The following is a 25,756-nucleotide window of genomic DNA, read 5'->3' on the forward strand; positions in this document are numbered from 1 at the left end:
ATCGCCTACTCGCAGTGTTCAGGGACCACTGCACTGAATCTCCAGTGCTGGCGCTGAATCTATTAAAAAGGGCGGGGCAGGGCTGGATGAAAGAAGGAAAATGGACCGGCCAAAGAACACATAACCCAGACTCAGACAACAAGGACAATGTTTTCAAAACACTGAAAACCTGCACTCTTTCAGCTGTGACACAGGTTTCTGTGGAGTGGCTAAGGAACCCATACGGGCACAGTCTGTGCAGGGACGCTCCTGCCGCCGCCTGTCCCCTCTCTTCCTCCTCCAGGTCTCCTGTCAGGACCAGGCGGTTCTCACCTACTCTCTCACAGGTCACAGAGATCTGGCCTGCTTTCCCCTCCTTTTTGAAAACTGCCACCAAGCACCCAGGGTTTGTCCTGGTTTCCTCACTCCTACCACCCCAGAAAAGCTGGGCATTCGTGGTGAAGGGCCCTCTGGCTGGGTCAAGGTCCTCTGCAGGGGCAGAGTGACAGTGACTAGTACAGGGGTTCTAAAAACAATTAGCTCATAAAGTGAAGTTTTCAAAAATACATGCCTGAAAGTAGCCGTATTTGTTTACGCCCACCAAATCCCCGGATATTCTGGGATTACTCAAACTTACAAAATGGTCTTCAAAACCCACTTATTAATTCACCATCCAAATATCTGTCAGAAGGCCACTCGTGTCTAACAAAATTTGGTTGCAATGTTCACGCAAACATAATACAGTTTCCTTTGTCAAAGTGCCCAGACCTGCACATGCTAAGGATTTTTAGAAGGTGACTAAAAATCATCGTTTTGGATGGGCCGTTGTACAAGTCACCTTTACTTGGCTTGGTTTGGGATGTGGAATTGAATCCTGAACACCAAGGATCCAGGCAAATATACTAGGGCAGTGGTTTCCAACTGGTGCGCTGCGGAATTTGTAAAACATGCAAAACCTGACTGTCCAGTCGGGGGCACTGACCTCTTCTCCCTACGACTGTCAAATAGAAAAAGGAAAACAGCCAACACAAGAGCCCTCCAGTGTGGCTATTGTTATACTTATTTTTATAACCTTTTTTTTTTGGTGTCTCACAGAATTTTAGTAATTAGTTTATGTGTGCCATGAGATGAGAAAGGTTGCAGATCGCTGGACTGGTGCATTAAAGATTTATCCTCAGACTCTGAATTACCACTGAGAGGTCAAGATGTCTAAAACTGGCACCTTTATATCAAACACGTCACGGAGCCGCTGCAAGGGGAACGTCTGTGAGCGGCGTGCCCGGCACAGGTGTGGTAAGAGAGTAACCGTCTGCCCATCTCACCGCACACCAGACACCGGGTGCAGGGCACAAATTAATGCCGGGCTCGGGGCCAACCGCTCACTGTCCATCTCCGTTGGAAGCAGTGACATGGCTGTCATTGAAGATCTAGGGCCAGATTTCACATATTACCAACTGTCACCTTTAGTTTTTTAGAATAATTTTATTTATTAATTGATTTTTGAAAGAAAAAGAGACATTAATCTGTAGTTCCACTTGTTTGTGCATCCATTTGTTGATTCTTGCATGTGCCCTGATCAGGGATTGAACCTGCAACCCTGGCGCATCAGGACAATGCTCTAACCATCTGAGCTACCCAGCCAGGGCCACCATCCATCACCTTTAAACGAGGCCGAGGGAAAAACAAACAAACACAAAAGCAGGGGCAAGCCCCCGCGACCGGCGGGCGCCGGGGCGGGGAAGGCCTGGGAGAGGAGGGGGGGGGGCCAGCCAACACGGCCCAGGTGAACCACCTAAGGCGCTGCTCCTCCGCACCCAGCTGTGAGAAACAGCAGAGGGGGCCGCCATTTCCCCGCTCTGACCACGCCCCCACATACAGCATCACAACCCAGCGACCTGGGAGTCCAAGGCGCCGCTTCTCACACTTAAAGGGCCAGAACAGACCAAAAATGTCGCAGGAAGACCTCAAAGACCCAGAGATAAATCTAAGCGATGAAGAAATAGCAAAACTCACAGACACACAGTTTAAAACATTGGTGATCAGGATCCTCACAGAACTGGTTGATTATACCGACAAATTAGACAAATATATGAAGGCGAAACTAATTGAAATGAATGGAATTGCACAGGACACCAATAGCAATGAAAAGGAAACTGGGACTCAGATCAATGGAGTGGACCAGAAGAAAGCAAATAATGGCCAAACAGAAAAGAGTCAAGAAGCAAGAATTCAAAGAAATGAGGAGAGTCTTGGGAACCTCCAGGACATCTTTAAACGCTCCAACATCCGAATTATAGGGGTACCAGAAGGGGGAAAGGCACAGCCACCAGTGGAAAAATTATTTGAACAAATAATAAAGGAGAATTTCCCCAATATGGCAAAGGAAATAGACTTCCAGGAAATCCAGGAAGCTCAGAGAGTACCAAAGAAGTTGGACCCAAGCAGGAACACACCAAGGCACATCATCATTACATTAGCCAAAATTAAAACGAAGGAGAGAATCCTAGAAGCAGCAAGAGCTAAGGGGACAATCACCTATAAAGGAGTCCCCATCAGACTGTCAGCAGATTTCTCAAAAGAGACCTTACAGGCAAGAAGGGGCTGGAAAGAGGTATTCCAAGTCATGAAATCTAAAGACCCACATCCAAGATTGCTCTATCCAGCAAAACTTTCATTTAAAATGGAAGGACAGATAAAGTGCTTCTCAGATAAGATCAAATTCAAGGAGTTCATCATCACCAAGCCCTTATTATATGAAATGTTAAAGGGACTTATCTAAGAAAAAAAAAAAAAAAACAAAAAAAGAAAGAGGGAAAAAAAAAGGAAGAAAGAAAGAAAAAAAAAATCAGACCCATAACTGATGATCCTACTAACTCCATTAGTGCCACGCTAAACAGTGACAAGGAAGTGTGTGCACTCGTTCATATTCGTTTTCTTCCCTGCTGTTCTCTCTCTTCCTCTCTTTCCCCCCTACACACAAACACACTTGAGTGTGCAGCAATGCTTAGCTCAATTCTGAAGGGAATGAGTTAGAACCAGAGTAAGTACTATTATTACTCAATTTCTGATAATTAAACACATTTCAATAAGTGATCATTCTGACAGCATTTAAGATCTTGCTTCCTAGCACATCAGTTTGGCTAAAATAAAGTCATAAAAATTCAAAACATTGTAATTCTGAAATGTTAATAAAATAATTTCTAAGTTCTATAATGGAAAACTGAACACTTATGAAAAAAGAAAAACTGAGTCTCTGCGGGTCATTCTGTATCAATTTAACCTACTTTTAAGTACAAGCAGCTGTAAGAGAACGAAACAGAACACTGAAGTCGGCCCCGCCTCAGCATTACAGCCGGTTGGAAATTCTCTTTTGCAGAAAAGTGCAGTGTCCGGGATGACCTACACACAGTGCGTGCTGGGTTTGAATTCTGGCTCTAACGTTTACTGGTTTTGTGTAGTCCCAGGCAGATGAGTGGGCCTCTGAGTCTCATCTGTGAAAAGGAGATACTACTATCTACCACGCTGGGCTGCTGTCATGTTAAACGCAACCATGGGCGCGAACGTCTAGCACAATCCAGGCACTCCCATTCTCTCTCCTCGGGTGGGTTAGGGAGAGTCCTTCCGGGGGTGAAGACACAACTCTGGCCCCTCCGTCTTGGAAACCGAATGCCCCTGTGGCCATCCGACTGCCAGGTCTCTGAGCAACTGGGTAGGAAATCGGGACTGCATCCTCTGGTCCCCTCACCTGAGAGCCGACAAAGGCACAGAGATAGGTGGAAACAGTAAAGTCCATTAGACAAATACAGCTGACCTGAGAGGTCTAAAAAATAAAATGATCCTCTGCCTGGGTTCAAAGGCTATTAGGGAGGTAATCTCATCCAAATGATTACCTTGTAATACACTTAGGTATCTTCTTCTCCCTCTCTTTTTAAATCTGATTTAAGTCTCTAATGTTTTGATTTGAAACTACTTTAAATTTTATACAACCATTCTAGTGGAATAAAAAGCTCTGAAAAATATGAAGAATCTGAAGTTGTTAGGGAAACAAGAGAGTGGAAGGCTCCCCCCTTTAAATTCCTTTGTCTCGGATTCTGAATCGTCAAGCCCACCCTCAGCTTCACACAGTATCACTGTACTTCTGCAGGGTGATTTACATCCTACTAAGGAAGTGTGAGGGCCTTAGGAACAGGCTGTGTATTTGTTTTTTCATAACTTTTTATCCTGAAATAATTTCAAACACCTAGAAAAGTTGTAAAAAATAATACAAAGGATTTCCATTTATCTTGAATCCAGATTTCTCAATTGTTTAACATTTTGCTACATTTATCTTCCTCTCTCTCTCTGCATTGTGCTCCGAACCATGTGAAAGTGAGTTTCAGACATGACGCCACCTTGCCCCTAAATATTTAAGCGTGATTTCCTAAAAAGGACATTTGTTTATATAACCACAGCACAAAGTCAGAAAATTCACACAGACACAGTACTATTAGCTATACTCTAAAGACTTTATTCTAGCTGGAATGCAACTTTAAAATGTGTACCAATTGTTTTTGCAAAATCTTTGACCAAGGAATCACTTAGATCAGAGGTCAGCAAACTATATATAGCCTTGGGGTGCTTCTAAAGATGTTCTATGGAAAACACCCGCACTTGTTTAGCTGTTGTGTCGAGCTGCTTTAGGTGCTAACACAGCGGAGCCAAGTGATTGTGACAGCAGCTGTCTGGCCCACAAAGTCTAAAATATTTAGTATGAAAAGTGTACCAAGTACGTATATACATAAAAAGTGTGCCAGCCTGGCTGGTGTAGCGCAGTGAATTGAGCGCGGGCTGCGAACCAAAGGGTCACAGGTTTGATTCCCAGTCAGGGCACATGCCTGGGTTGCGGGCCAGGTCCCCAGTGGGGGCAACGTGAGAGGCAACCACACATTAATGTTTCTCTCTCTTTCTCCCTCCCTTCCCCTCTCTCTAAAACACAAATAAATAAAATCTTAAAAAAAAAAGTGTGCTAAACCATGACTTACTGAATAAATGCATGAATACACACACATTGGCATTATGGGTTTCTGTATACATAAAAATTGGTGAAGGAAGTTATGGTGCACAATGGAACACCACGCAGACACAAAAACAAGGGCACGTGTATGGAGATCGAACCATAAACACACCCTGTGAACAGTGCATGTGCCTGTGTTTACAACGTTCTATAAGGTTAACAGTGGGCTCTGAGCAGTGAGATTATGGTTGACTTTGGCAATTTTCACCACAGCTTTCTGATGTTTTCCTTAACTGGGTAAAAAACATATAGCTCATGTCAATTTCCAAACATGTTATCATTTTTATCTTAGAGAAACTGCAGATTTTGTTAGAATATGCAAGTTTCCTCTAATTTCACAAATGAAATATCACAAAAATTAAAACTCTGCTTTGTGATACCCACTGCCTTATGCTCAATGGTTTCCTACTTCAACTTCTAACATTTTTAGTGTTGCTCAATTTATGAAAGAAAATTCACATATCATTTATTTAGAAAACAAGCCATCTGTCCACACTGAGAATCACTTGATGACCTTTAAAGAAATAATAATGAATTACAGAGATAGTCTTATTTACAATGAGTAATAAAACCTTATCTCCTCTAGTATACAGCACACTGTTTATATAAAACAGCTTTCAAATATAACCACCTACTTGTCTGGTATAATCCAGTATCAATGTAAATCAACATGCTTAGAAATGGGAGACACAGCTGTCCCCAAACCCACTTTAAACCCTGTCCATGTTCAATATTTATGTAAAGAAATACTCAACACCTTATGGAAAAAGGCTGATTTGATAGGTCTTGTGAATTAAGTGCCGCTGCCGCCCCTTCCACTTGCCCGTTTGAAGATAATAACAAAGATTTCCACCTTGTTTCACTTTAGCCTGTTCATTTTAAAGTGCCTTCAACTACTTCGCATTTACCGTAAAGTGCAAAGGTGAGAGCCAGAGCTCTCCAACAACCAAGTACCATGAACGACTCCTCCCCAAATGGTCTATGGTACTAATTACAAATATCTACATTTTTTGTATGCTACATTAACACTCTTTATTCCTAAGAAGTTCTTAATTTATCTTAAACCCTTCTGAAATTTAAACCTTTCTAAAATTTAAATGTTTGTTCATGCTTTATTCTCAGCTGAGATGAGCAGCAGCTAATTAATCTCCATCCTTCTTATAAAAGCCCTTAATAAAACTTGCTGATGTATTTAGAAGTCACTATCTTTAAAACCTCCTGTCTTTAAAAACAAACAAAACACCACCATCTCATGATTGAGAAAGCTATTCCTCTGTTCTCCTTACCTTGTTACAGGAAGAACTTAAAAGGGGCATGGGATTAATAGAATATACAAAACATTAGGAGTGTGGCAATTAGGTCACTTTCAATGATAACAGTTACTGTGATAGTTGCTATATGCCAGATACTATGCTCAGTATTTTACAGGCATTTAACCCTTATACTGTTAATACTATCTTTATCTTAGAGATTATAAAATAACTTGCTTATAGGCATAGAACTAGAGTGGAAGAACCTACCACTCATGGAGAGGATTTAGTAATTTAAGAACATCCGCTCTGTAGTCATGCTGTCTGGGTTTGCAGACTGTCTTTACCACCTGCTGGCTGGGTGGTCTGGGTGAGTTACTTACTCTCTTGGTGTCTCGTTTTTTTCACATATAAAATGGAGATGATAATGGGGACTGTTGTGCCTGTTCTCTTGGGGTTGTTTTGAGGATTAAATGGTTAATGCATGGGAAGTTTTACAATCATGCCCGGCACAGAGAAATTGTTATCTTGTTATTGCTCCTAACTTCAGCTGGCCTGAGTACACTGAGCGGGGATTTGCATACGACTGCAGGATCTCTGATAAGACCTAACACTTCCTAACTGCTTATTTCCTAGTTCTGCATCCTGTATCTGAGTGTATGACTCATAAAATGAGCTTTTGGCTAAGTGGGTTTCTATGGGAAGGTGCTACTATGCCTTGAATAGGATGTTTTAGTTCATGACAGAGAATGGCCTGAGTCAACCAGTTTTATTCGGACTGCAGAATACGGGAGGGCGCTCAGTAAATCCAAAACAATGTTTAACTTTTATTAATGTCATTTCCTTGTTCTCAAAAGCTCTTTTAAAAGAATACTTAGAATCTTACTACATCATCATAAAACTATTGTTTTTTTCTTCTATCTCAAAAATGAAAAAACCTAGATCAAAGCAGCACAGAAAAACAGTCCATCTCTGAACTGACCTTGACAATCACCCCACCTCCAACCCAGCATGTCCAGAATGAGATTGTTCTCCGCTTCTTCCTCCCTCCTCACGGCTCCAGTATTCCTGGTTTCTTCTCTCACTCTCCCCAAACCCCTCCACTTCCAGCCAAACCCCTCCACTTCCAGTTGTCCAAGCCACACCGGTTCTACTTTCCATATCCATTGCCACCATTCTGGTTCAGACTTTCACTGCCCCTCACCTCTACTATTTCAAGCCTTCCCTTTGTCAAATCTGTCTTGACATCATTCACCCATCTGCTACCAGACTTGGTAAACATATTATTTATCACCTACCATATGCCAGGTACTGTGCTAGATATTTTTATATACAGAATCTCACTTGTTCCCCATATACCCATGTGAAGTATTACTGGTCCCATTTTAAAGAGGAATAAAGGACTATACTTATGAATGAGATGGGTTTGAGGACTTTTACTAAGATCACACTGCCAAGAAGTGCCCTAAGACTAAAACTCCAGAGCCAGGTCTGTCTAAAGATAGATTATGATGAGATCACTTTCATTCTAAAAGCCCCCATTATTTCTACTGTCTTGGAGTAAGAGCCAAAGTTCGTAGCCTGCTACTTAAAGTACTTCTATAATATGGTCCAATGCTTTTATTTTTGTTTGCATGATCTTCCTATACTGCAGTATTCTTTAGCCAACTCGGACAACACACTGTATCCTAAACCTACTCAAATATTCTCCCTGTTTATTTGGGTTTACTCCATGTCTTTCACTTTGAAATGTCCTCCCTACCATCTCGAAACCCTACATACAAGGTCTGTCTGGAAAAAGTCCAACCGTTGTTAATATAATGAGAATGGTTTGCACAACACAATGTAACTGGCCTCTAATGTAAGAAGAGTGGACTGTAATGTACATGCGTGAGCAATGACAACTTCACTGTACTAGTCAGTGGGGCTGGTAAACACCATTGAGTGAGCATGTGGACTTGTGTGGCCGTCACATTAAAAATGACTGAGTGAATTGAATAACAAATCTGCATCAGATTTTGTGTTAAGCTTGAATATTCCTCTGCAGAAACTATTTGGATGATTCAGAAGGCCACAGCCATGGGCAACTGGTGATTGGCAGCTTCATCACAACAACACATCCGCTTACATATGTCTCATATAGAGTATTTTAGCAAAAGAGCAAATCATCCAGGTGACTCAGTCCCTCTACAGCCCAGATTTGGTGCCCTGCAACTTCTGGCTTTTCCCACAACTAAAATCACCTTTGAAAGGAAGAGATTTCAGATTGTCCACAAGATTCAGGAAAATATGATGGGGCAGATGATGGTGACTGGGAGCACTGTGTGAGGTCCCCAGGTGCCTACTTCAAGGGGACTGGGGTGTCACTGTCCGATGTGCAATGTTTCTTGTATCTTGTTCAATATATGTCTCTATTTTTCATATGGCTGGATGCCTTCTGGACAGACCTGGTACCCGGTGAGCCTTGGCTCCTTAATATATTCTTTCCCGATCTTCCCTAAAGAACACCATCCCTGCCACCGGAACCTCTCAGTGCGTTGTCCTGAGACCCTCAGAGCACTCACACACCCACCGTGACCCTGAGGCTCACGGTGCTGCCAGTCTCATTCCTCACAGCTTCTGTGCCCAGAGGAAGGACCCCTTTCACACCGCCTTACCTTGCACTCACTTCTGCTTTCTCACACAGCGCCTTACCCTTGTTTAATTTGGAGCCTTGCTATTTCTACATTTTAACCAAAGTTCCCACTCTTTACACAGAATTTCAAATTCATAATAAATACACTTAGAAAATATGAGACTGAGAACCTCATTCTTCATTTTTAACCAAGATAAACTTTAAGGGTGGAAATACCTCATAGGATTTTTTTTTACTAAAGCTCAAAAACATTGAGCTTATTTAAGAAGCCAAATTATAGAACAGTATCTGTGGTTAAAATTTATTGAGTCCCTACTGTATTCACAAATATTATGAAATTGAACTAAACCAGAGTTTTCATAAAGAGTGACATTTTCAAAAAAGCTTTATTTGCTTTAATCTTTCTCTTCCTTTGCTAAGATTAAGACTGTAAATGGCAAATGATTAAATAGGAGCACCACTATGCTATCTGCAAGGCATCTGGCCTTAAACAAACACCAAAATGCCAACTTGGAAGCATCTTGCCTAATGTACTTAGAAATTTGTGTGTCTCGGATGTTCTTACTCGAAATCAAAGTTCCTTAGGGGGCTCTTTTAGAGTTTTTTAGACTCTTTGTATATACATTCAACAATTTGTAGATAGATCTAAACACATGATCAGTAAGGCTTTGAAAACTCTCCAAAACTAAAAGGGAAGTAAGTAAAATTGTAGCTCACACAGTCATTTTATTTAAACCATACACACAGAGTTAGAGGTTCTTTTGATGTCTGTAATGATAAATAGCATTATCATTGACATCAAAAGAATTATTAAAATAATTATTATCATAATAATTATGTATCATATCTATAAACTAAAACCCTTACTTTCTTTTTTTTTAAAGATTTTATTTACTTACTGTTAGACAGAGGGGAAGGGAGGGAGAAAGAGAGGGAAACATCAAATGTGTAGTTGTCTCTTGTGCCCCCTACTGGGGAACTGGCCAGTAACCCAGGCATGTGCTCTGACTGGAAAATGAACCAGTGACCCTTTGGTTTGCAGGCCAGCGCTCAATCCACTTAGCCACACCGGCCAGGGCTAAAATCCTTACTTTAAAAACAAGGTTTTAAAGTATCTTTTTTAAACAATGGGAATGTTGCAACAGTAAATCTCATCCTCTGGACTTCTTCAACCTAAACACTTTTACTTGGTTAAGACATACATCAGAGACAGCTTGAAGGGAGAAAAGGAAAGCAGTGTGACGAAGTCACGCTGAAACCTGAATGTGTAAAAGAAAAAGGGTTGAGGGTGAATGTAGGTTCATGGCCGCGCAGCCAGCCTGACTTCCCAGAAACATTTATTAAATACCCACTAAATGCCAAGTGCTATGAGCCAAAGCAATCATCATATATGCTATAGAGGAAGATAATGGTGAAAACAACACTGATCAAACGTTCATACAAATATAAATGTGAATTCTCAGCTGTGATAAGTATTACCAAAGAGGTTTATTTTCATTAGGGAAAGTTTCCCAGAAGAACGACTGGTTGCTGTGTCAGGATCTGATGAGACAGAAAACAGAGGAACTTGAAACAGGGAAATGTCTATTCGGTGATGGAAGAACTGAGAACCAAACAAGGGACCATGAGGCAACTCAAATATCAGCAAGAGTCAGGACTCACACGAACCTTGGGCTGGAAGGACAGAGGAAGGGCGTGTATTTGTGAAGCCAGGGGCTGGCGCATCAGGCAGAAGCTGGAAGCAGGGTGGGCCTGTCCTGTGAGAAGCACGGAGTCGTGGAGGAGAAAGAGAGGCTGCCAGACTTGCTGTCCAAGGCGGAGGAGGAGAAGAGTACCCTGGCCTCTCCAGCCCACTTCTACGTCCCACCAGAGCTGCACATGGTCAAACTCAGCTGCAAGTCAGCTGACAGTGAAGCTCTGGACAGTCAGTAGAGGTAAGCCTTCTCATGGCAGTGCAGGGGAAGGAAGGGCCCAGGAATGTTTGAGGGCAAGCAAGCTAAGGCCTGGCACAAGCAGAGACTTGAAGAACGGGGGTAGGTATAGGTACACAGGTGGAGAACTGGGCTGTGGGAAGGAGGCACATGTACAAAGGCTGTGTAGTGGAGAGTACGTCAAGTACGAAGGAGTGAAAGATGGCCAGCATAGCTAAAGCTGAATGGGAGGGTGGACGGTGGGGCTGAATAAATAGACTCAGCCAGAGGAGGCTTTCTAGGCCATACCAGGAATCTGTCCTTATTCTAGGAGCTGTAAATAACCAATGAGATTTAAGGAAGCAGTTGAGAGGGTCGGATTTATATTTCAAAACAATCACCTGCCCTCCCCCCACTCCCCAGGACATTCATGTACGAATATAGTATATTTGTGTCCCTGTGAGGTCCACTAGCAAGTCTGCAGTGTGTGGTATTATTGACGAGCTTTTAAGTACCCTCCTTTTTGCATGTATCATCTGATATCATCAGAAACCTGAGGTTTATCTTTATAGCCTCATACACTTAGTTCCCTGCTCAGTAAATTTGTTGATTATCCTATAGTTTACTTTTTGTATTATTAGCTTCCATTAATCATTCACCCACCTTTGTCTTTTCAGCTGAGGATTACTAATTTTTTCCCATCCACTTATCTTTGTATGGCTATCTCACTTCCATGTTAATTTTAGTTATTTCTCCCCACCTGATCCAGCTGTTACAAGTTTCCTGTATTGCAGAAACCTGAAATACACAAATAATGCTCTCTGAGAAGAATTTCATGGTTTTAAATAAGTGTATTCGTTTTATGAACCTACTTTCATGAAATGCTGAATAATTCAGGATATCACACTGGGCCAAGTTCACTGTTTCCCAAACCCGTAAGAGAGATCTACCAGGTGATTTGGGAAGCTCTGCTGTTTCGTTCCTTCCACATGATTGTTTAGCATCTAGACAGGAATGATGTTCCTACATTATTGAGTTCCTACATTCAAAACCAAAAAGTCCATATGGTTTTCGTCATAATATAAAAAACACAGTTTTTATTTTCACCAATAACTTTATCGATTTGGATATCTGGAGTATGCTGGCTGTCTCCTGTGTGGTATAACATTGATTGTTCTCAGTTAATGTCTTGATTTGGTTGCTATCAACTTCAACTGGTCCACCCAACCACGGAGCCTCATCCAATGAGAAAGCGTCAGCACAAAACTTCACAAACCACTTTAAAAAAAATTTTGTTTATTAATCTTTAGAGAGGAAGGGAAGGAGAGAAGGACAGAAATATCAATGTATGGTTGCTTCTCGTGAGTCCCCTGCTGGGAACTGGCCTGCAACCCAGGCATGTGCCCTGACTGGGAATCGAACCGCAATCGGGTGGTTCGCAGGCCCGCACTCAATCCACTGAGCTACACCAGCCAGGGTCACAAACCACTTTTGATGTTCAATTAGTCACTCGCCTTCTCCACACATCACACAAATCTGCTTTTTGCATTTCAGTTGCATTTTTACCTTTCTGGAAATAATAAGCATAAGATGCCAAAAATGTTGTGTATTTTCTTCCACCTTCAATATTAAAAGGATACACAAAATTCACCAATTTTGATAATTTTTTAAGGTATGCTGATATGACAACTGTCACAATACAATCTAACAAAATTGTTTTGAATGAAATTAAAGACAACTAAGCACTACTAGAGCCATTGTATAGAAAAAACCAAACGAACTTTTTGGCCAACCCAATATATATTTTCCCAACTGATTATCTTTTCTCTACCAATTTTTCCTCAACGAGCTGCCCTGAGCTTTGCTCTGTAAGTAAAGGGAGACTCACTGGATTCTAGAATAAGGCAGACTGCCTTGGAATCAGGCTCAGTCTTGGGCAACTGGACACAGCTAATTTTATTCTGAAGGCCCTTTGGTCAGATCCTAGCTACCCAGTTTCAGAGCTCTCCTGGCCTCTGTTCTAAATAACTTCACCTGACCACTCCCAAAATGTCTCCTAATTATCAGAATACCATTCACAGTCCAGCTTTTGTTAGAAGTATGGGATTTAATGGAACAAGTAAGTATAGATTCTACAGGCAGAAGACAATGGCTCTTTGTATATGGCAAAAGCATTTCACGAACTCTAGGCATCATCTCCTGAAATGTCTTTTTAATTGTAGGAGTATGTTTAAAAAAAAAACGAAGGGAGCCTAATACAGATTATTTACCTCTCAGAATCAGATCCTTTTGAAAATGAGGGAAGTAACACTTAAGAGAAAGAAAAGTGCCACTTGAGTCAAACAAAAAGATAAAGTCCAGAATCTAGGAGGTGAATCCTTCTGACTTCATCATTCTGGGTACAGAGTTGCTCGCTACCTAAAGCTCTCAGCAGTTGCCAATGGGAAACCACCAACTGACACCCTATCACCCTCAGAAAGGAATATACCCATCTGATTAAGAGTTCCAAATTATTATTTATAGATTCTCCCCAACTGTTAGCTGAATGTGCTTCAGAGATTTTTCACTTATTTTTCAGGCAGGTCTGAAGTACCTTGACATCTCATGCTTTTCACCACAGTTCCCTCTGGTTCCTGCATGTTAGGCTACATGAGACATGAAGTGCTCCTGCTGCTGTTTACACTGAGCACGTGGCTCTTCTGGGGCTTTCTGCTGCCCATCTACTGTGTGTACCATCCAAGGGACCCAAAGGGTTCCTCATTCAGTCTCCACTTCCAAACAGGAAGAAATCCATATTTCCCTTCCCCTTTGATAGTGACGTATTTATGCGATTGTACTGACTTAATAGTTTCGTAGATTTTTAACACTCTGTCTCTAACCACAGAAGGATAGACTTGGTCTCTTATATAGAACAACTGCTTTCAAGTGTTGAGAGCAGAGTATGGTATAGGCTGGAAGAAGAGAGCAGGGTCAAGATCAGAAATATACATCGAAAAGCCTGTTTTGAAAACTGAAACTCATTTCATCCTTTTATTCAAAATGAAGCCCAAGGAAAGAACTAGACAGAACAGCTGGGTGCCAAGCCTGGCCCCAATGCCTTCTCCTCTACCCCAGAACTCCATGTTCAGAGGTCCCACAGCTCATTTTCATGATGTTGTGTCTTGTCCCCAGATGGCCTCACGCATTTCAGATTGCACAAAGAACAATCAGTTTGGAGGATGAAGAGACAATGTGGATAAAGACAGAAAAGATGACACAGATGCTACGGGCAGGACGGCTGAAACGGGCAGAGGGAAGGTAAGAGAAAGAACACTGACTCACTGCCAATTTTCATGTCTGGAACTAAGGGTAAGTTTGCAAGCAGGTGATCGATGGTGAGGGAACTCCAATTCTGGGAGAGTAAAGTTCAGGATCTCTTTAATGCTGTCTTTTTATGTGATATTTATACGATCTGTTTGTCTTACCACACACACAATAATGATTATGCTTTAAACATGTTTAGTATGTCAGGTGAATTTTATTGTGGATTTTACTTGATGACACTGTAAGTTCTAGAGATACATAGTTGTTTTTTAGAATTTTCCTACTGAGATATCAACCGTGAACTGAAACTTTTAAAAAATCTGAATTCCTTACATCTGTTCATTAGTGAAAGGAAAGCAAATTACCAAGCCTGCCCACATATGGCAATGGGATGAAATACACTGCCCTGTCCTGGTGTAGGTGAACATATTTTTAGTATTGACTATGTCATCTCTTATAAGATAATCCTCTCATTTTTCTGTAAACCCAATATCCAATTTACTTGCAACTCAGCTGTCATATTTAATGGGATTCTCATGAGGAATCTTTCTTTATTGTTTTTAAAAAACAAACACAAAGTACATCATTTAGCCTATGTGCTCTTTTATTTTGCAAATGAGATAACAAACAGGGCACTGACCTGAGTGGATTTCTAACAAGGAAGAAAGTAAGCTTTATGCAAGCTATTTAAATGAATTCTTTTCAATTATTCCCTGATATCCCAATTTAAGAAAAATTCCCTTAAAAATAAAAAGTCATCAAATAGGTTTAAATCTTTTCTTGTGGCGGGCAAGACTGTAGAATGACCACCTAAAAGGCATTCATAACCCTTTTCTCTTACCTTCTCCTACAAAGGCTGAAAAACTACAGTGATTCTCCACACTTCCTTGCTGCGGGGGAGGCCATATGACTCAGTTCTAACCAATGAGATTTAAGTGGAAATTGTGGGTGGAGCTTCCAGGAAAGAATGTAGAAAGGACAAAAGCTGCTGACTCAGGCCCCTGGCATGTCTTACACCCACCCTTTTTCTTGAAAGGTGGACACCTAGTGCGTTAGATGTTTTGCAACCATGAGAACAAAACCTCCATGCTAAGGATGCTGGAGGAGAAAGCCAGTAAGAGGCTCCTTGATTACATACAAACCAAGACTCATCACACAAGACAATTTTCATTTCCGATTAAGCCACAGGTTTTGCTAATACATGCAGCTAATGCAATGACAACTGATCCATCCCCACCCTCAACATTTGTGCAAGTAATACAAATCTAAAGCTTTCCATCTATTACTGATCTTTCCCTATTAATGGCATGATAAGGCATAGTAGTACAGTGCTTTAAAAACAAAGGGATATTTAAAATATGGAAGGAATCAAGTTTCTTTCATTCGGTGTATTCACTGAAATTAGTGACTGAGTAAATTTCAACATTTAAAGAACTAATTTAAACCTGAAGATGTTTATAAAAAGATAGCTCCCAAACTGCCCAAATACTTTAGCAAAATTCTTTCTTAACGATGCTCTTTTTTCCTATCCAAGTTTATAATATATTCCAAATTTTCAAATCCTATTCTGCAATGTTTTATGTGCTCTTGAAGAACACTCTAACTCTCCTCCCTAGAGTTATTAAATTCAGACATACGCAATTTAATGTCTGAAGACAGTTAATTGCTGCTGACATTTTCGACACCAGATGTAATTAGTAACTAGAGCTGTTCTTCTAAAACTACCTATGACATATGCTAAGATCTGAATTTACGACAAGATTAAAGTCTTCCTAACCTTTGCTACAAAATATTAAAACTGTCTAATCTCATAAAATACGGGGAAACGGAAAATGCCAACAGCGACGGCAAGTTATGACCATTTCACACCTGAACAAAACAATGTTTTCACGCGTTTATGTATTTCAGAACAAAGCATAAAGCTGGTTATTTTATTCCTCTGAGGAGCTGCTTCAAATTGGCTGAGATGTAACTTAAGGCATGAACCACCACCAAAAAGGGGAAGAATTTCCTAAATACCACTATATCACCCATGCCATTCCCATGTTCAAAATCTTCACTAGCTCCCTAATACTCCACAAATTCACACTGTGGGTCAGCCCTCCCTCCCTTTCTAGCTTTACTTCTCCCCTCATTCCCATACTTGACCAACATTACTTAATCCAAAAGAATTTCACATTGCTCAGCTTTATTATGTTCATAACAGTTACTGCATAAAGAAACTGGAAACAACTTAAAAGTCAAGGGCACGCCTACAACAAATACCACGTAACCATTAAAAGTCATGTTCTTCAAGAGCATGACAATATGCTTACGGCCCATTTAAAAAAATGACATTTGTGATTTTTTAAAACGCTATGAAGAATAAAATACACTACTCTAGAAATACCAAAAGGCGCATTAATACTACTATAAAACAGCTAGGTCAATACAGTTCAAAAGTACCTATCCATCAGCATACTGAAGATATGAAAGAGATACAGTTTTCCTAAATATTGGCTATAAATAATAATCATATAACTGGCTATACTGCCACCAAGAGCTAAGTGTGATACAAACAGCAAAATACCTAAGTGATTAAATATATATTTCAAGAATATCACTATAATTTATTCCTGCAAAAAATTACTGATGTGCTAAATGGATCTTATCTTTAAAAAGACTAGAAGTAACCCCAAAGAGGTTTGGGGATTCCAAAAGCACTCCTGTTGTTTTATTATTACCAAACCCATACATAATATTTCCAGTATATGCTTATTATATATAATAAATCTTCTTAAAAACATAAATAGGCTGCAGGTACCTTTACAGCATAGACTTTTTTTTCTACTTCAGACATAAAATTCTAGGATTTAATTTCCAATGCAAAATAAAAGAAATTCTGTAGACAACAGATTGATAGATTTATGCAAATTCCAAGAATCATATAATTCCTATTAAAATTTCTATGCAGAACATTCAGAAAAATCTCAATTCAACTTTGAAAAAACTAACTAATATTTAGTGACCATTTTTATTTGTTTAAGAACCCAAAACCCAAGTCCAATTGAAACACGTTGAGAATAAAGTAGTTTTTATTTATTATTAGTTTTAGCACTTAAAATATTTTAAAAGCCTTTAGAAGTCTTGCAATTTAGGAGACAGTCTCTTTTGAGATAGCAAAAAAGAAACCAGAATGCAAAGTCCTTCACACACCAAAAGTAAGGGGTCTGGAAAAAGTCCAGCCGTTGCTACCATAATGAGAACAGTTTGTGTGAAACTGATGTCACCTGGCAGCCAAGGGGACTGGAATGCACATGTGTGAACAATGACAACATTACTGTACCAGTCGGTGGGGGTGGAGGATGCCACTGAGTGAGCATGTGGACTGCGTGGCCGTCACATTCAAAATGGCCAAGTTGAGCAATGAATCTGCACCAAACTTTGCATTAAGCTTGAATATTCCTCTGCAGAAACTATTCAGATGATTCAGAAGGCCACAGCTATGGGCAATTGGTGATTGGCAGCTTCATCACAACAACACACCTGCTTACGTATCATGTCTCATGCAGAGTGTTCTGGCAAAACATCAAATTACCCAGGTGACTCAGCTTCCCCACAGCCCAGATTTGGTGCCCTGCAACTTTTGGCTTTTCCCAAAACTCAAATCACCTTTGAAAGGGAAGAGATTTCAGACTGTCGATGAGATTCAGGAAAATACAATGGGGCAGCTGATGGGGACTGGGAGAACTGTATGAGGTGCCTACTTGGAAGGGGACTGAGGTATCACTGTCCTATGCACAATGTTCCTTGTATTTTGTTCAATAAATGTCTAATTCTCTTATTACATGACTGGATACCTTCTGGACAGACCTCGTATACCCCAAATCTGTTCTCTCCTTTCCATTTTCTTGGCTACCACCTGACGTAATTAACACCTCACCTGAATGCCTAACTGATCTCTCTTTAGGTTTACTCTCACCTCCTACAATCCTTTGTTTACACACGCAGAAAATCTTTTACAAAATTTACAAAAGATCTTGTCACTCTTATCTTGAAACGATCCCACCACAAATAATACAACTCGATGCCCTATACAACTGGGCCATGCCCTACATGATTAAACGAGGCCCCACCTCACTTACTTTGCTCCAGCCACACCAGCCTTCTTCCCAGCCTTCTTCCGGTCCCGCAAACACTCCTGCCTTCCCCTCTGCCGATCCCTCTGCTTGAAAAGTCTCTCACCCCCGAAACACTCCACACGGCTCACTCCTCCTCATGATTCGGGCCTCACCTCTGGTGCGAGGTTTCAGATTTAGAGAATAAAAGTAGGGGACTTACACTAAAAAAACCCCAATTCATTGTTTATTTTAAATTCAAATTTAACTGGGCATCTGCTCCAGGTACTGGGCTGGCAAGCCTACTGCAGTGTCACCTTTTTAGAGAATTTCCCAGTCATCCTCTATCTGAAGAGTCTCCTCTGTCGTAACTCATGACCCTACTTTCTTCATTGTCCTTTCAATCTCTGGAAAGTTCTTTGCTCACTTCTCTGATTTACTCATTCATTGCTCCGTTCTCCCTCCATCCTGTCATGTGTAGGTCACCGCCCCACTCATCGACCCCCGGACCACACCTCTGCCCTGTGTCTGCAGCACAAAACAGGGTCTTGTCTCGTCTTGAACTGTTTCCCTAGCATATAACACAATGTCTAGTACAAAGTAAGCACTCTCAAATATCTGGTGAATGAATGAATACTCTGAATTTATATGCTTTCTAAGGTGTTTAGAATTATTTCTAATTCTATACCTGTGAAACAGTTTCAAAGTTCTGGAAGAAAAATCAGTCAGATTAAGTTTCTTACGCAAGTAAACAATCTGAATAATATAAGTTTTATGTGAGTCATTTCATTACTGATACTGTACTGTAATAAGACAAATAACTAAAAAGCCGTTTATAATTATTTGCACATGACCAACAATAACTAGGAATATAGAAATATTAATAAAAGCATGCTTACAGAACACCCACTTTAAACAGATACGAAACTGTGCAAATCAATTTTACCGTCTTAATAGAACTCCTCTGTTTCTCTTCCCAAACACCGCTGCTCAGCTCGAGTGTGCAATGAATGTTTGCCTCCCGGTCATAGGACCCAAAAATGAGCAGCCTGCAGTATAGAAACACAACAACAAGACTGTTAGACCAGTGATGTGCATTAGAGTTTTTCTTTCAGACCATTAAACCACAAAGTAATAAGTTATTCCATTACTATTATAATTTTGATAAGAGGAAAAATTAAATCAAATACTTGATACACCCTCTAGTGGAAGAGTGGAGTAAAGCTAAAATTAGGCCAAATTCCAGGACAGGCTGTTTTTCCGCAGCTAAATCACACAGAGAGAGCATCTGTTAATGAGGCGAACAACTGGACCGAGTATCTGTACAGGAGCTGTACAGAGCTAGAGCAAGAGCTATAGATCTTCAAATCAGTCTGCTGAACTTAAAAAGTTGTAGGATGATGCCTGCAGTGGTGATTTCCAACAGTTGTGCCATAAGAATTTTTAAAACACGCAATACCTGACTAGTCAGGAGCACCAACCTCTTTTCCCTGAGACTGTCCAGTAAAAAAAAGAAGACAACAGCCATTTGTTGTGCATTAACCAAAATTATACCTATTTTTCTTGTTAGATTTGCCAAAAATACTATGCTTTTTTGGTGTGCTGCAGAATTTTAGTAATTAGTTCAGGTGTGCCATGAGATAAAAAAGGTTGAAAATTGCTGCTGTAATATAACAGCATCTCTATAAAAGTTAAACAGGTATAAAACAGTACAATATAGGTGCTTATGAACACACACACACACATACACACACTTGTTAAACAGTGCTTAACAACCTACTGTCAAAAATACTAAGATTCACGATTACAAAAAAGTTTAGAACAAGGAGAATTTTCATTTGGCAAAGCTTTGCTGCCACCATCTGTCCGAAAGGGCAAACTGCCGAAGGGCCTTGGCTGCTGTGCAGAGAAGGCTGCCGCAGGCCAGTGCTCCAAGTTCCCGAAAGAGATTTCTCTTCAGGACTCAGGAATGAGAAACGACAATTCTTGGAATCCTCCCTTGAAATCGTCCGTTAGCCCATATTTTTCATATCACCACTTACGTATTTTTTAAAAAGAATAACAAAATTTAACAAAAAAATTAACTCAAAATGAGTCACAGACCTAAATGTAAGAGAAAATGTAAATCTTTGTGACCTTGGATTAGGCAATGTTTTCCTAAGATAGGACACCAAAAGCACAAGTAGCAAAAGAAAAATAGATAAATGGGAATTCACTGAAATTAAAATTTTTGTGCATCAAACAACACTACCAAAAAAGCGAAAAGACAATCCACAGAATGGGAGAAAATCTTGCAAATCATGTGGACCTGTGTCCTTGTTAGGGATCGCGTCTCCACAAAGAACCTACGGAAAGTGCCCTGCCGACCACCAGGCTGGATCTAGTCCTCTAGCACACAGTGATGGGCGGGCTCCTCTGTGCTAGAAGAGGTCAGTGGCCGACTGAGTGGGTGTGATCTGTGCCCTCGAAATTGAGGTGCTGTGAGAGGGAATCTACCGCCGAGCCTCACAGATATTGTTCCCATCGGAGGAAAAACTGCTCCTGAAACATGTATTTCTTCCATGATACTGAGCCCCGTCATAATCTCATGGGACCGCCATCACCTACGCGGTCCACTGCTGATGGAAACATCGTTAGGCAGCACGTGACTTGTACAGTACTTGACCATACACCCTCAATCCTGGGTAGTGTGGAGAAGACTGCAAATAAACCCCGAATTCCTTCCAGTAAGTATGTTTTCTGAATTTGTATGAACAAAGCAATTCTGAAACTATTTGAGATGTATTCCAGAACTGAGCAAATGAGTCAAAGTGCTGATGTTACTGGAGGCAGGATTCAAGCGACATGAAACTAACTATAAAAGAAGAAAGAAGCAAGGTGAGGATCAACCCCAGGATGAACTGGAGTTGGGAGTATCAGGTGAACTCAGGATTTCTACATTGTGTAGACATGTGCATATATGTGTGTCTATACATACATGTATATGCACAACTGTCCACTGAAGGGACCTGTGAACACATGAAGTAGCAATGAACAACCCAGATCTTAATTTCTAATATTATTCTCTATTAAAAGGAATCGGGGTCTTTTGGTAAAATAGTTGATTCTAGGACTGTGGCAGAGAAGGTACAAAATGAACCTGGAATAGCTTATTATACCAGAAAGTAATGAAGATGAAAGGAAGGAAGGAAGGAAGGAAGGAAGGAAGGAAGGAAGGAAGGAAGGAAGGAAGGAAGGAAGGAAGGAAGGAAGGAATACAAAGCATACAGAAGCATACAGAGTCAGTTTGAAGGATACTCAGTAGCAACTCAGGGAAAATTCACACACAAAATAATTAAGAACAGGAAAGAATTATGACCACTGAAAACACAGAAATCCATGAGTCTGTGCTGCTAATAGATAACTGGGCAGTAAGACAGGACTCTTGGTAATAGGGTAGAATGTCAACTTCTGCAATTTTCTATACTTGTGTTAACCTTAAAAAAAAATTAAGTGATTTATTTTTGGAACCCAGTTAAACAAAAACAGCAATCTAAAAGCTGCTGAGAAACGACAGGCTCTAGAGCAGTGTACGTGTGACTCAGTAAAGAACTGACCTTAATTAGAATCTTCTATCTATAATTAGGGCAGATTATAGCCTAAATATACCACTTTGGAGTACAGAACTCTCACACAACAAAACATTCTAGGCTTTGCTTTCACTAACTAGAATTTAAGTTTGTTTTTAAAAATAAAACTGGTTGATAAAACCGGCCAAAGCAAAGCCAAGCAAAGCAAAGAAAATGTATTCATTATGCAAATGGATACATAAAATGTCACATAAAGATGTACGTGACAAACTGAGCTAGAATTTGGTGCCAAATTTCTTATCCCCTGAAAAACACACTCAGTTTATCCGACAATGAAAGCTAAATAATCCATTAAGATTCCTTTGCTGCCAGAAAATTGATCTTCTCTATATGGTTGTTTTTAATCTCGTTTATCTTCAATTTAACTGCATATGGCATATGTTTTCTTTGTAAAATAACTTCAAATCCTTTAAGACGATAAATCATAAATTAAAAATAGTCTTAATAATATGACTATAACACCAACATGCAATAATTTAGTTTTCTCACAGCACTACAAATACAGCAACTGAGTTCATCAGTGACTCAAAAAAATCAACTTCAGTTCAACACAAAAGACAATGCTAGAACCAATTTTAACAAATAAAATTGTGTTTCCATTCCTAAACTTTTTTTCTTGATGATTTTATTTATTTGTTTTTACAGAGAGGGGAAGAAAGGAAAAAAAGAGGGAGAGAAACATCAGTGTGAGAGAGACACATTAACCAGTTGCCTCTCACAAGACTCCCCCCCCCGGCCCCCCCCCCACCGGGGGACCCTGGCCTGAAACCCAGGCATGTGCCCTGTTTAGGAATTAAACCAGCGACCTTTCCATTTGATGGCTGGCACTCAATCAACTGAGTCATACCAGCAGGGTTGATTCCCAACCTTTTAACTGGGAGGTTCGAAACTCTATTTCAAATAATTAGGAAAGAACCTCCCTTTACAGTTTGAGGCCCTTTTAAATTAATGAAAGTCAGATTCCTGTTCTCACAATAAAATATGCAAAAAAGAATGGGCTTGTTTAAAGATTTTTCTTTGTGATAAAAACTATAATGATTACATTTAGGCATAACAACATTGCAGAAACTCCATTTACTGAAGACTAACCATGTGGTGGTAGGCACTGTGGCTTTCTTACCTATCTCTGACCCAACCTAAGGACATAAACAAACAGGAAGGGTGCACAGCTGGGATGCAAAGACGACACTTTCCAGTTCAAAAGTCAGTCTTATTTCCACTTCATGTTGCCTCCGGAAGCAAAAATTCCTGGTTCAATAAACAGTTTGTTTTCTATGAATACTTCTGATTTTTTCCTTGTTGGGAAAGTGAACTTTCAAAGCTTTACAACAGGTTAGGTTTGATGGATCAATGAATGAATGAATGAATGAATGAATGACTCTCAGTCAAGGCTATCTTTACCAGTTGGGGATGGGTGGATAAGTAAGTACATGGGAATTAACAACAGGAGAGTCAAAAAATTTTGTGCAAAACTGCCCTTCAAATGTTTAGAAGTTGCTATAGTTATTTTGGAAAAGGTAATCCAGTAAGTATAATTCTGATGCTTGTAGATCTACAAGAAATTCGGTAGAAGAAAAAGAGCACCAGTTCAAAAGTTCCCTTGACTCAGGTCACTTGAAAAAGGTTCTAAATATTAATATAACTAGCCCAAATCATAATTACATATTTAATACTTAGGCTTACTATAGCACATTAGCTCAGCAAGTTCAAATTCAGACTTGTGTAGAGCCATGTTTTGTTGTATACATCATTTCAGTACATGCTGAAGTTCCCTTTTATAAAATTTACTGTATACTTAGCCTTTGGTAAAAGAATTCCTCTTCAACCAGCTTTCTGACATAATGGTGCACAGTAATGAGTCACTCAAGACAAACAAAAAAAATGTTTAGCACATTATTAAGATATTCAAAATTAACCTAATTATTATTAAGGACACAAATATATTAGGTACAAAAACATAACCTTTGTACTCAAGTACTTGTTTTTATTATGAATTAGAAATCAAAATAGAAGTGGTAAGTATCAAATAAGTGGTACAACCAAGTGTCACAGAAATGTAGCACGAGGACAGCGTACTTGCAGTTAGAATGATTAGGAGACACATTAAAGATGGAGCTTTCGAGGTGAACCAAGGCTCGTTTCCAGGAGCAGGAAATGGGGTCGGACCTCAGCAGAGAAACAGCGGGGCCCACACAAGGGCTTGGTGCTTTGAAGTACCTTAGCAGGGAGGGTGAAGTGCGTTTGTCTGCGGGCTCAGTCCAGCTCACTGCTTGTTTTGTATGGCCTGTGGGCTGCCAGTACTCTTTACATTTTCAAATGAGTGGAAAAAAAAAGAGCTTCACGACACACAAGGACTACGCAATTTATTACGTCAAGTTTTACGAACACCCAGCCATGCCACGCGCAGCTGTCCTGTCCATCTCTGAGTGCTTTCACACTACAAGGCAGAGGGGAGTGGTTGCAACAGAGACCATGTGAATCCCAAAGCCTAAAATATTTACAGCCTGGCCCTTCAGAGAAGGAGGTTGCCAACCTCTTGCCTCAGAAAGACCTATGTGGCTCAAGTACTGTGAGTGAGGGCTGGGCAGAGAAAGAAGCTAGAAAGGTAAGCGGGCATGCAGGTCCTGGCAGATTTGAGTCTATGTTTCAGAGAATGGGGAAGACATTAAAGAACGTTAGGTAAGAGAGTGATCCTTAGATACCCATTTTGAAAAGCTCATTTGGGTCGTTATACTAGTAGCCAGTGCTAGGAAACAAGTGTGGATGAAGAAGGGGCTCCGTGGAAATCTAAGTAACTTCACAGGGTCACGGTGGGCAGCCATGACTTTGCCTATCAAAAGGTTTCTCTTTGCCTTAAGCAGCCCTGCTCCTGTTCTTGTACCTCTAGGTTAGCACACCTGTGAATGCCAGAGTGATCCCTTTTTTTAGACCCCCCAGGGGCACAGCCACCTTTGAGGAGGCATATAAGTAGACAGCAGAACCTTTTTAACTATCTGCAACACTGTTTTCTCCCACCTTCATGGGATCTTCCTTAGTTCTCTCCTTCATTCCACACATAAAAGACAACGCAACACTGTCATTCTCTGGGGCATCTGAGAACTTGCTTCTGGTATGTTGTTAGTTTGGCTCAAATAAACACTTATAAAAAATTTTGGACGTACGGGTTTAGACATTCTTATGTCAACATAAGTAAAAAGACTAGCATAATAAGTAATTCAGAATATGAACACAACTTGGACTACAGGGTTGGTAAAATACGGTAAGAAGGCTGAGAGAGATTATATCTGAGATCCCTTCAGAAAGCTCCGAAATTTTAAGAATCAAGTCTGATTTTTCAACTTGCCAGGGTATTTTCAATTATCACACAATTCTCAAAACTTATGCTATGAACAGCTCCCCTACAGGTGGGAGGTCAGAGATGCCAACCAAGCATCACGCCTATAAAAACTTGGGGAATTACTGAAGAATAAATAACCTCCTCTCCCCATGCTAGAAAGCTTTCTAAAGAACGGTTTATATTTTTTTGCAAGCTGGAAAGGACTAGTTTTATGAAGTTTATGATTAAAGGTTTTCCTGATAATACACTGTACTGCTTAAATGCATTTCACTTCACTTTCCCATAATTCAGTAAGAATGAAACAGAACTTACCTGCTACATTCTAACAACGTAACTTTAAGGCGGCCTTCAGTTAGTGCCCATTGTTGTATATGGATATGCTCTTCTTCATCTTCTTCAAATCCTTGCAAGGTTTGGAATGGAAAAAATGGCTTAAACCTAAAAAAGTAAAGATAAGTCTAAATTTCCGAATAGTAAATACCACCTTTTTAAAGCATAGTAACAAAGCCTACCTATAGGAAAACAACACAAAACAAAACACCTGATACTGCAGGTGCTCCGCA

The 25,756-nt window shown here is 40.3% G+C and overlaps 1 protein-coding gene across 1 annotated transcript in view; it reads right to left on the bottom strand.

Annotated features, from left to right (window-relative positions):
• The window catches only part of PDZD8 (PDZ domain containing 8), a 60,483-nt gene that overhangs the window by 14,291 nt on the left and 20,436 nt on the right, over positions 1 to 25,756 (bottom strand). Inside the window, exons 2-3 of the mRNA XM_037132836.2 lie at positions 25,506 to 25,631; positions 19,174 to 19,276 (exon numbers count right to left, since the gene is read on the bottom strand). Of these exons, the coding sequence (XP_036988731.2) occupies positions 19,174 to 19,276; positions 25,506 to 25,631 (229 nt within the window). The remainder of the gene's footprint in view (positions 1 to 19,173; positions 19,277 to 25,505; positions 25,632 to 25,756) is intronic.

The sequence above is a fragment of the Artibeus jamaicensis genome, unplaced genomic scaffold, assembly GCF_021234435.1.
Source record: "Artibeus jamaicensis isolate MK-2021 breed Jamaican fruit bat unplaced genomic scaffold, CSHL_Jam_final contig_490, whole genome shotgun sequence".
Classification (NCBI taxonomy): domain Eukaryota; kingdom Metazoa; phylum Chordata; class Mammalia; order Chiroptera; family Phyllostomidae; genus Artibeus; species Artibeus jamaicensis.